Source organism: Carcharodon carcharias, chromosome 3 (genome assembly GCF_017639515.1).
Source record: "Carcharodon carcharias isolate sCarCar2 chromosome 3, sCarCar2.pri, whole genome shotgun sequence".
Classification (NCBI taxonomy): Eukaryota; Metazoa; Chordata; class Chondrichthyes; order Lamniformes; family Lamnidae; genus Carcharodon; species Carcharodon carcharias.
The window spans coordinates 19,270,472-19,282,934 of NC_054469.1; the positions used below are offsets into that span (position 1 = coordinate 19,270,472).

The 12,463-nt window shown below is 42.2% G+C and overlaps 1 protein-coding gene across 1 annotated transcript in view; it reads left to right on the forward strand.

Moving 5' to 3' along the window:
- The window catches only part of xylb (xylulokinase homolog (H. influenzae)), a 247,710-nt gene extending 240,800 nt beyond the window's left edge, over positions 1–6,910 (forward strand). Inside the window, exon 23 of the mRNA XM_041183919.1 lies at positions 5,714–6,910. Coding sequence (XP_041039853.1) covers positions 5,714–5,776 — 63 coding nt within the window. The 3' untranslated portion in view covers positions 5,777–6,910. The remainder of the gene's footprint in view (positions 1–5,713) is intronic.
- The last annotated feature ends 5,553 nt before the right edge of the window (positions 6,911–12,463 follow it).

A 12,463-nucleotide genomic window follows, 5' to 3' on the forward strand; every position in this document is an offset into this window, starting at 1 on the left:
ATAGAGGGAGTGCAACGGAGGTTCACCCAGACTAATCCCTAGGATGGTAGGATTGTCTAATGAGGAGAGACTGAGGAAACTGGACCTGTATTCTCTAAAGTTTTGAAGAATGAGAGGTGATCTCATTGAAACTTACAAAATTCTTACAGCACATGACAGGGTATATGTGGGTAGGATGTTTCCCCCAGCTGGTGAGTTTAAAACCAGGGGACACAGTCTCAGAATAAGGGGCAGGCCATTTAAGACTGAGACGAGGAGCAATTTCTTCACTCAGAGGGTGGTGGATCTTTAGAATTCTCGACCCCAAAGGGCTTTGGAGACTCAGTCATTGATCATGTTCAAGATAGAAATCGATAGATTTCTGGATACTAATCACATCAAGGGATATGGGGAAAGTGGTGAAAAATGGCGTAAGAGGTAGATGATCAGCCATGATCTGTTTGAATGGCGGAGCAGGCTCTACGGCTGAATGACCTACTCCTGCTCCTATGTTCCTATCAAGTCTGGAGCATCAGTGCAGAAGCGGGGTTAATGTTTCAGGTTGATGACTTTTCATCAGAACCTGATGAAAAAGCATCCACCTAAAATGTTAACTCTTTTTCTTTTTCCACTGATGCTGCAGGTCTACTGAGCGTATGCGCAGATCTACAGCATCTGTAGAGTTTTGTTTGTTTATTAAAGTAAACTTTATGTGAGGGTGACTTTTTTATTTCTCCCTTATATTTGGATGTTATTATCTTGCTGCTCAAGATTCTGCTCTCAGACAGAGCAGTGGACTTTTGTTTTATTTATTCATTCTCAGGGTACCAGTGTTGTTAGCTCAGCCGACATTTTACCACTTATTCCTGGTTGCCCTTGAGAAGTGATAATGGACCTTCCCTGTGATCTACAGTTATCCAAGTGATGAAGATGCTCCCACAATTCCGTTAAGCAGGGAGTTTCAGGATTTTGACTCAGAAATAATGAAGAAATGGTGACATATGTCCAGGTTGAGATGGTGTATGACTTGGAGGAGAAGCTGAAGCTGATGGTGGTCCAATGTACCTTCTGTGTTTGTCCTTCCAAGCTGGTGGAGATTGCAGGTTTGAGAAGCACTGCCAAAGACGTTTGGCAACTTGCTAATCAAAGTTGCTAATCAAGTGGACTACCTTTTCCTGGATAGTGTTGAGCTTCTGGAGTGTTGTTGCAGCTACACCCATTTACACAAACGGAGAGTAGTCTATCACACTCTTGACTTTCGCATTGTAGAAGCTAGGGAGGTTTTGGAGAATCAGGAGGTGAGCAATTCTCCACAGAGCTTCTTAGTTGCTCAAGCAGCCACGGCATATATGTGGCTGGTCCGGCTGTGTTTCTAGTCAATGGTGACCTTCCCCCAGGATATTGATAAGGGCTTCAGCATTGTAAAGCCTTTGAAAATTAAGGAAAGGTGATGAGATGCTCTCCTGTGGGAGATGGTTATTGCCTAACACATGTATGGTGTGAGTGTTACTTACCACTTATCAGCCTAAACCTGTGTGTTGTGCAAATCTTGCTACATGTGGGCATGGATTACTTCATTCCTTTAGGACTTGTGAAAGGAACTGAATGCTGTGAAGTAATCAGCGAATAGCCTCACTTTTGACCTTATGAAAGAGCGAAGGTCATTGGTGAAGGGAGTACCAAGCAGCAGGGACATGTGTATAATATTAACAATTCAGGAGGCTGCTGCTATACTTGGCCAACAAGAATGTCTGTGCAAGTGACAGCAGTGCCATACAGCTTGAAGACCACTGGCCATAACTGACTTTGATGGAAACTCGTTGGAGCACACACCAAATGGATCTCCAGTGATGCCACAATCCCGTTAGGCTGCGGTAGAATCCTGCGGCCATGCTGCAAACAAACCACGAGCATAAAGGTTAAGCACCACATAAATCACTCAGACAACACAAAATGGTTGAAATAAATGGACAGCTCTTGATTTGTATATTGCATTATGGGTTTATTTGTCACTTGTGAGAATAAAAAAATGGGAATGGTGGTATTGAAGGAACTACTCAGGAAAGTCTTGATGGTGATTTGGAGAGGTTACTTTGCATACCTGCATTGCAGGAGATTGAAGGGCCACTTCTATTGCTTGCTTATTGGAACATATTTGGGATTAATGCTTAGCTTGCTAGCTTTCTTTGCTATATTGTTGTTTCTGTAGTTAACTCTTTGTTCTCATTTTCACCCTGCTAGCTTGCTATGAATTTGGAATCTTTTTATGTAAAAGCTACTTTGTAAGGCTTCTGGTAATTTGTAGACTGGCACCAGTTTAAAAGTGTCCATACAGTTTACCAAAGATTGTAAAAACCCAGCTGATTCACGAATATCCTTCACAGAAAGGAACCTGCCACCTCTGCCCACACAACGTGAGTCCCACACAACGTGGTCAAAATGTCTGCTGAAGTGGTCTAGTCAGCCACTTTGTTGCCAAAAATAAATGACAGGGATACTGGGAATGAACAATAAATATGGTCTTAGTAGCATTGCTCACATCCTCAGAACAAGTAAAGCTTAAAGATCTGTTCTGCCGACACTAACAATCTCAGTACAGCTAATCCATGAAATCGACATACAGCACCAGCAAACTACTTCTCCCTGCCAGCAATTTTGCAGTGTGTGATAACAACAGGTTAAAGCACACTGCTCCTCATTCTTGAAGTTCCAGGCAATAGGTTCAGGGTAATTTCATATTTCCCACAGGTTTTGTTAAATCTTTCATTAATACCTATTCCAGTTTATTGGACATGATGAAAAAAAAGGAGTCTATGTATCATATATTTCTGCAGATTAATCTTAGACCTTCTTGCTAGCAAGATTTACTAGCAAGGGGGATAAATCACTCATCAGACTCTGACAGCCTCACACACTAATCATTCGTTTTCCTACAGGTTGTACGGTAAGAATATGTGTCACTGAGATCAGACACTGATAAATGCACCACGACTTTTTGTTGCTAATTTGACTTGTGACTTTTGCTGACGAATGAAACTTTCTTTCTTGCAAACCTTGGCTGATTCTTGATGTGATGTTTCATCAATTAGTCTACTTCTCGATTAGACATATTTGGAATAGACAAGCTGTGTGATTTATATACGGGAATGAGTTATTTTTTATTAAAAAATTGCTTTTCTAACTAATGTTGTATTATCATGCCATTACTGTGTCAATCAGTGTAGCTCGCCAGAAAGTTCTTCCCATTAAATATTGGTGACCTCAGCTTGCAGTTGATTGGGAAAACACAACCAAAATTAAATTAGACCCATCAATTATAGACCCTACATAAAAACCCACACCCCAGCTGAGAAATTTCATAATGATGTAACCATATCTGGAAGAAACAACAATGGAATAGGGTTGTACTGGTTTACTTAAGAAAAAGACCTGTGTGATTGGATGACAGATTTTGGATTACATAAAGAATTTGGTTGCACACTCACGGAGTTACAGTCTTTTTTAAGAAAGAAGTTTGGCTGGTTGGCTGAAAATTCAAATGTCACTTTGATTTTCCTTTTTTTGTAGATTAAGAGTCTGCCAATTGTGAAGTGTAAAAAATATTGTTAAGGTATTCAAAATTAATTCCAGCTTTTTTTTTACTGTAAAAATTCAGAGTTTCGAAGAGAATATGATCTCAGATACCCTCTATCCATCAGACATACATTGAGTTGGCATGGAGGGTGTCCTTTGAAAGAACTGTACACAATTCCAAATGTGTTGCTGAGAGATTTGACTAAAATAACCCAATGAGCAATAAGTGCGTTTGAATCCCCTATTTGCCATGAGCCATTTTCTAAAAAATGTAACTTTTTCCCCCAGTACCTGATTATATGCTGCTATTGGGAGAGAATAAAGATTTTTTTTTCTCTGGTTTTGAAATCCAGGAAAGATGTATAATCTTAAAATTAGAGCTTCGGTCATTTTTGAGTTAAATCAGTAAGCACTTTATCAGACAAAGGGTAAGAGAAATATGGAACTCTCCCCTCAAAAGGCCGTAGTTTCTGGATCAACTGAAAGTTTCAGGAATGAGGTTATCTTTTTTTGCTAGGTAAAGCTATTAAGGTGTATGGAACAAAGGCAGGTGAATGCTGAGGTGCAGTTCAGCCATGCTCTAATTGAATGGCGGAACAAGCTCGAGGAGCTGAACAGTCTACTTCTGTTCTTATAAATAGGAAAATCACACACGCCCATTCAATGAGTTACTGTCTTTGTTTAACATTGGTTAGAATACTGTGTCTCTTAAGTTAGGTAAACTGGTTTTACATTGTGCTTATTCTCATGTTAACACTACCAGACCCTAATGTGTGGGTCCTGTGTAAATGATTTCACTGCCTCAGTGACAGTGAATCTGGTAGGTGAACAAGAAAGAAGAAGAGACCTCAAGATGTACTTGCTGAGAGCCCATGGCACCAACATAGTACTAAAGCAATATGAAAACAACATAGCTCCATCACATAATTCCAGATACATCACAAGTGCCAACAGCGAAAAGCTAATATTGCACCTTTTCTTAAGTAAACTTATTAATATATTTTAATTACTGTGAATTCAATCGCTGAATCAAAATCCAGCTGGTAGCTGCTTTTAATTGACTCCCCTTGTTTTAAAGCTGCTGCTTATACTCGTACCCGCACATGTGACTATTTACGTAATAAATTGTTGGCCGATTTCAAGTGTGAGTTGGCAGTGATGCTGCGTAGTCCTCTAGGGAGTCTGCTGTGGCAGTGGTGCCAGTTTTACTCCATAATCAAACATAAAAGTCGCACCCTCTACTTACCAAAGTAGGCATCTCCTGAAATCCTCCAGCACAGTTACTAAAATACATCAGTACATATGAGAAATGCTGAACCACACTCACCAAAATATGCCAAGTATGTCAATAAACCCATGAATAACCCACCCAAATATACCAGAACGTTCATCAGCAATATATTCCCTCCCCACAAATAAATTGTATGTAAATAATTCTTTGTTTCTGTATTTTTCAATTGGGAAAGTCATTTAAGGAAAAAGACCCATGTTGGAGGACATCAACGATGTTGACAATAGTAGAAGGGAAGATGAGATGAACTCAGCAGTCATAGTGATGCTGAGCTTGCATTTTAAATGTCTGTAAATTGTATTAGAAGGGTAAGGAGATTCTGGGAAAGGATTAGTTAACTAGGATGAGCAGGAGACTTTGCAGTGAGCTTTGACATCAACACACCCTGCATGAAGTACTGACAATATCCCAGTCTTGATGAACTTGGGCTTTATCGGTGAAGGGTCTGACATCTGGCACCAAACCAATAGAGCCACTAAGATAAAAGCAAAATACTGTGGATGCTGGAAATCTGAAACAAAAACAAAAATAGCTGGAAAAACTCAGCAGGTCTGACAGCATCTGTGGAAAGGAAGACAGAGTTAACATTTTGAGTCCGTGTGACTCTTCTGATGAGTCAGAATCAGAGGGTCATACGGACTCGAAACATTAACTCTGTCTTCCTTCCCACAGATGCTGTCAGACCTACTGAGTTTTTCCAGCTATTTTTGTTTTTGTTTGCAATAGTGCCACTATCTTGCTTTGATTAAATTTTCGTGTGAAATCTAATATGTATGTTACTAAATTACTAAGGGGTTAAGTAATGTGAAAAATTTGCAGGACCTTACACAATGTTTTTCTTTCTTTTGTCTTCAATTGTTCCTCTTCTAGGTATATGGACCAATGCTGACACGATACATGGAACTAGAAAAGTTGGTGCAGAATAAATGCTGAACAATGAAGAGCAACCTGTGTAATCCTAGAATCATAGGATCTTATGGAATCGAAGGAGGCCATTCAGCCTGTCATGCTTGTGCTGTGTCTTTGAAAGAGTTGCTCAATATAGATGCACACAACAGCTTGTTGATTGTCCCCATAACCCTGCAAATTAGTTCTCTTCAAGTATGTGTCCAATTGCCTTTTAAAAGTTCCTATGGCATTTGATTCCACCATCCCTTTAAATAATATGTTCTAGATCTCCTTGTGAAGACATGACTCCTCATTTCCCCATCTAGCCTTAATTCTAGGACCTCTGGTTAATGACCCACTTGCCTGAGAATATAGTTTCTCCCTACTGTCTCTAGCAAAACTCATAATTTTGAACCTCTGTTAGGTCTCCCCTTAATCTTCGTTGCTCAAAAGACAACAATCCCATCTTTCCCAGCCTCTCCACAGAACTGATTCCGCTTCTTGCTTGGTGTCATGCTGGTGAACCTCTTCAGTGTCATTTCCAGAGCTTAGAAATCCCTCCTAAGGTGTGTGCCCAGAATTCTACACGATACTTCAATTAAGACAGAGATTTGTAAATGTTTCGAATGACTTCATTATTTTTGTATTCAGTGCCACTTTTTACAAAGCCAAAAATTCCAGACACTTTTTAACCACAGATATCAACTTGCCCTGATACCTTGAAAGATTTGTGAATATGCATCCCCAGGTCTCTCTGCTCTTACACCCTCCCCAAAATAGTACCATTTAGATTAAACTGTCTCTCCATGTTGTTTCTCTTGTACTTAACCGCATTAAATCATCACCATGTATCTGCCCATTTCACCAGTCTGTCTAAGTCTTCCTGAAGGCTGCTGCTATACTGCTCACTATTTACTATATTATCAAGTCTTGAGTCATCCGCAAACCACAAGATCATAACCCACTACATCCAAGTTTAGGTCACTTAGATATAATGAATTGATTGACAGGGCAGAGAATTCAACACCAATATACTCGGATCATAATGTAATTTTCTGTAAATGGTATATTTTTCCCTGCAATGTCTTGATAATTTCTCGTATTTTCCTGTGCCTAGTGTAGAATAAATGGCTTTACGATGTTACTTTAAACAGTAAAGAAATCCAAATGTTATATATAGTTAAGGCTGGCGTAACTAATTAACACAGGTTAGTGTCAGGAGTAATTCATTGAGTGTATTCAGCTGAATGACCTGATTCTGTGCTGTTTATTCTATATAATTTAGTGAATCAGTATTCTGTTTCATGCTACTCGTCATTTCAGCTTTAAAATCACACCCACACATTTGGGTGTATTGATTGAAATTTGAATTGGTAACAAGGTAGCTAGACATCAGGATTATTACCAGAATAATGAAGGGGGCTGTTAGAATAATTATTTTTGCACAAGCCATTAGATCTTGGTCTGCTTTATCACAACCGGCTAGGGAGACAGATGAGACAAAGATTTGCAGCCCTTCCATCAGATTCCTGTGAAATTACAGAAAATTAAGTTGTGACTCAAATATCCTCAGAGATTTTGGTCTGGACTTTTGGGGGACGGAGATTCCCCACATCCCAAACAAGGACATTGACTCAGGTAGGAGCATAGCACAGGAGTTGACTTTCAAAGGCCTACCAGGTGCTTGGAGGTGGTGGTTGGGGGAGGGGTGCAGGTGGGGGGCTCATTTTGGGGCTCCTATGCCAGGAATGGAGCTTGGACCCACCCCCTCCCCCTACACCACCCTCCAGTCTTGAAGGGGTTGGTTTGTGACACAGGAATTTTTTGATAATCCCATTACAAATTGGACCGAGAAAACAACTGTCATCTTGTCAGAGTGGAGTTTACTCCAGGGTCACAACAGTACTGTGCCAGGATTGCTGCCCCATGCATTGCAATTGTGAAAGGGCATAGGGCGGGTTGACATTAATATAAACCTGTACTTCCAGCTCTCTACTACCCATGCAGCCTGAAAAGCCAGGGCCTGCCCCCCGCCACTGGGGATTTGTTGCTCTGATTCTCCCTGGCTGTGGCCCCTTAGGAAACATGAACAATCAGAAACATTTTGTTTTAAATGTAATCTCTGTTTGGAGGTTCATGTCAGGTTCCTGACCTGGACTCCTTGGTGGGGCCCACTTTTGCTCTTTTGGAAGCCAGAGTACCTCTGGAGGCCAGAATGCCAAGTGAAATACACAAAGCCCCAACTGAGCCAGACCAGTGTGGAATCCAGATATTAAACATCGCCTCTCCTGGCTCTGGACACCTCCCATTTCTCTTCCACAGAACGTTATGAATGTTATAACACCCAATGACAATTGTATTTTAAGTGGAAGACTGAGCAGGCTGGAAAAATGAGAGGGAAAGTAGAAACCTGGTGCAACCAAACCTGTTTGTGGGCTTCACTGGCATTTATTGCCCATCCCTAGTTGCCCTTGAGAAGGTGGTGGTGAGCTGCCTTCTTGAATTGCTGCAGCTCATGTGGTGTAAGTACACCCATAGTGCTGTTAGGAAGGGAGTTCTAAGATTTTGACCCAGCAACAGTGAAAGAATGGAGATATATTCCCAAGTCAGGATGGTGAGTGACTTGAAGGGGAACTTCCAGCTGCTGCTGTTCCCATGTATCTGCTGCCCTTGTCCTTCTAGATGGTAGTGGTTGTTGGTTTGGAAGGTGCTGTCTAAGAAGCCTTGGTGAATTCTGGCAGTGCATCTTGTAGATGGTACACACTGCTGCAACTGTACGTTGGTGGGGGAGGGAGTGAATGAGGTTGTGGTATCAATCAAGCGGGCTGTGTTGTGCTGGATGGTGTCAAGCTTTATGAGTGTTGGGAGATGCACTCATCCAGGTAAGTGAGAGTAGATGGTGGTCAGGGTTTGGGGAGTCAGGAGGTGAGTTACTTGCTGCAGGATTCCTAGCCATAGTGTTTATATGGCTAGTCCAGTTCAGTTTCTGGTCAATGGAAATCCCCAGGATGTTGATAGTGGGGGATTCAGTGATGGTAATGCCATTAAACATCAAGGGGCGATGGTTAAATTCTCTCTTATTGGAGATGGTCAATGTTACTTGCCACTTGTCAGCCCAAGTCTGGATATTGTCCTGGTCTTGCTGCTTTTGGACATGGACTGCTTCAGTATCTGAGGAGTCGCAAATGGTGCTGAACGTTGTGCAATCATCAGTGAACATCTTGTAGATGCTACACACTGCTGCTGTTGTGTGTTGGTGGCAGATGGATTGAATGTTTGTGGATGTGGTGCCAATCAAGCGGACTGCTTTGTCCTGGACAGTGTCCAGCTTCTTCAGTGTTGTAGGAGCTGCACTCATCCAGCCAAGTGGGGAGTATTCCATCACACTCCCATCATGAACCAGGTGCCTGCCTTTCAAGAACACAAGAGTGGGGGCAATAATAAGCCATGAAGGATTGTTGGAAAAAGATAAAGATTTCCGGTCTTGCGGTCTTGGGGAACAAATAAGTCAGTATGAGAGACTTTGATGCATTTGAGTTCAACACAGTGATAACACAAGGAGGAAATAGAAAATAGATTGTCATTAGATAGGAAATGGAAGAGGAAAAGCTTTTACTTCTATCTTGGAATAGCTTGTCATTTGGTAAGTGACTCCTTCAGGAATTGGGAGAAGTGTTTGGAGAATTTTGTTATAGTTGTGAGCAGTGTTCCAATCTTGAGCAGATGTGGGCTTTATAAAAAGTTGAGAAGTAACTGGTATAGAAGTGGAAATGAGCTCCTTTACGACCAGAAGAGGTAAAGTGAACTGCATTCATGATCATAGAAAAGATGTTAGCTTCACTTTTTCTACACAACACTGCATGATATAAATTAATTATTTTACTACTTAATTATGACTTATGAGTAATTATTTTAAAACAATGCCATTAATTGCATGCCGGTTGGTTCAGTCAATACTTGCGACTCTTAATGTGAGGGTGGTGGGTTCCAGCCCCACGTTGGGTGTCATGTTTTTTGGCAGGAGAATGGCGCTCAGAAAGCCGGCACAAACATGATGGGCCAAATGGCCTCCTTCTGAGCTGTAACCATTCTATGATTCTGTGAATTCATAATCCAAACATTTAAAAAATATCTAAGATATGTAAATTCTAATTTGAGTTGCATTCTGAAACTAAACACACGGTAGGGAATGGGCAGCTTGTCTAAATTGGATAGCTGCCAAAAATGGACATGGGAATCGCTATGTAGTATTAACTCACACCAATTGATTGAAATGCAGGCAGCTCGCCAACTTGGTATTGGCTTTTGATTATAATGAGTTCTGCATGCAGACAGTGCTAATAGCACTGCTCATTGGCCGCATGCATTAGCCAAGGTAAGTCTGGGTGGAAACGGTGGAGAGATGCCCTGCATCCACAGAGGGGAAGGAGCCTTCTCCAAACACACACTGATTTGGAATGTATATTTTTTATTTGTTTTTTTTCCCCATTGTTGTGATGGCCGGTATCAGAGGGAAGCGAAGGTGTGAGACTGTTGGCAAATGAGGAATTTGAGTAGTGATATCACACTCGAATTAGTTCTTCAGGGACAGTCTGGACAAAAATGAGCTGCCTAGGTAGCCGCCTCCCTTTCTCTTCTTCCTCCTCTTCCTTCCCTTCCTTCTTTTCTCTCTACTAACAGCTTGTCCTGCACTGCACGGTCCCTGCTCATTCTCCTAGTCAAGCTGTATTCTAAGGGAAATGCCTACTCGTTCACCCATATCTGGGAGCAACTGATTTGTGCAGAAGCCATGAATTCAGCAAAATGCCCTTCATCACTTGTCATGCCAGACCACACCAAACAGTTGTAAATCCTGAAGAAATCAAGCAGTGAGTAACCTGTAAGTAGTTGATGATTCCTTTATGTAGCAGTTGGTGGGGTTCCTTGCTGCTTATTGCGTGTTCAGCATTAAGAGAGAGTGCCAGCTGGTGTATTGAGCTCCAAAGTGGTATCGATGGGATCAAGTTATTGTTGCAGGCTGATTGGCATTAAGACTACCTGCTCCGCTTATCTCTGGAGAATGTTAGCTGTGTGCACGCTATGGCCCTCACCAAGGTGTCATCCAGAATGATGTGCAACAGAAACGTGCATGCACAGTCTCGCGTGCCATTTTGCTCTGTGAACAGGAGCCACAGCACCCAAATAACAGGCACTATCGAGCCCATTAGCACCCACTGTCTTCACAAAGATAGTGTTTTTGACCATAATATATTTTGGAGGCAGAGATAACATCTGGTACTGTAATAATTAATCATCACAAGAATATCAAATGCAAATGATGCAGCGTTGTGTTTTAATGATTTATAATGTCATATTTATAAACAAATGTTTGCAACACACTACTTTACAAACACAATTCTCTTTGACATGCTGTTGAAGCTTTTCATCTTGCACTCATCAAGACAGATTCGCAAGAATACCAAATCTCAAAGGGAACAACAATTTTTACTGCATGAGTAGAGGATGCTAATTGGTTGAGTGGACTCTGATTGGTAGAGACGTTGCCATGGAGAATAAACCAGGGAGCCATTAACTGCCAAGCTTTTGTTTGGCAACAAAAGCAGGTCGACACGGATTGCCAAGGGGAATGAACCAGGGAATGGCCATCCCCCAAGCTTTGGTTTAGTTGAAAACTGCGCAATGCATGGAAACTTTCTTTCTATTTTCAAAGGACAGGGTTCTGTGTGTAAATATATGTAGCTTCTGGCCTTTGTAAGAAAGCTACACTACGAGCCCAACTGAAAAATTTAAATTGGTTGTCAGCGTAATTCCTAACACAATCAGGATTGTTTAGTAAGCATTTCCAATTGTGGAATCACATCCAATGTAGGACACTATGGCCTGAGTTTTGCAAGCTTGGGCTGATTGAGTACGGTTAGTACTTTGCCTGTGGGGAACAGCCGAATGGACATGCTGTTTGATACAATCCACCAGCTGTTGGGATGCATGGCCTATATATCTGGCATCACACCAGCACTGAAATTCACTAGAACTCGGAGGTGAGTGCACAGTAACATTGCACAGTGCTTGCAAGGGTCGCCTGTTGGACCTTAATGTTGAGGCGCTGCTCATTCTGGCGAGGGCAGAAGCAAGTCACATTTTCCCAGCTGGCTGACAGTGCACTCCGGTGGGGGAGCAAGGACTGCGCTCCAGTTGAGGCAAGATGGGGGGTGGGGCAAGGGCTGCATTACGGTTGAGGTGAGTTGGGGGTGGGCCAAGGGCTGCAGTGTGGTTGATGGTAGTGCACAAGCAGGTGCGGGAGGTGGGATGGGTGGGGGGGGGGGGTGGGGGGGGGGAAGCTGCCATGCATTGGGGAAACCTTGTATGAAGTGACCATTCCTCCACAGCTGAGACAGTTCAGACACAGCTACATTAATGTGCTTGGAGCCGGGCCTCTGGCTTACCTGCCCACTCAAGCAACTCAGAAGCATGAAAGTTTCACCAAATGCTCCAGAGCTTTTCACTGCTTGAGCACAGACTGCAAACTAATGAACATTTTAATGGACTGCAGAACAATTGAATGACTGCACACGTTGTACAATCTCCTTGCTAAAGCTGGAAATGGAGTCTGGTGACCCAGCTTAATGGCTTACAGAGAACGGAGACAAAGGAGAAGAAAGCAACAGAGGCACCTTGCTGGGCAGAGGGAGGAGTAGCACCCTCAGGAAGAAGGGGCGTCTGGGACTCTGGAGC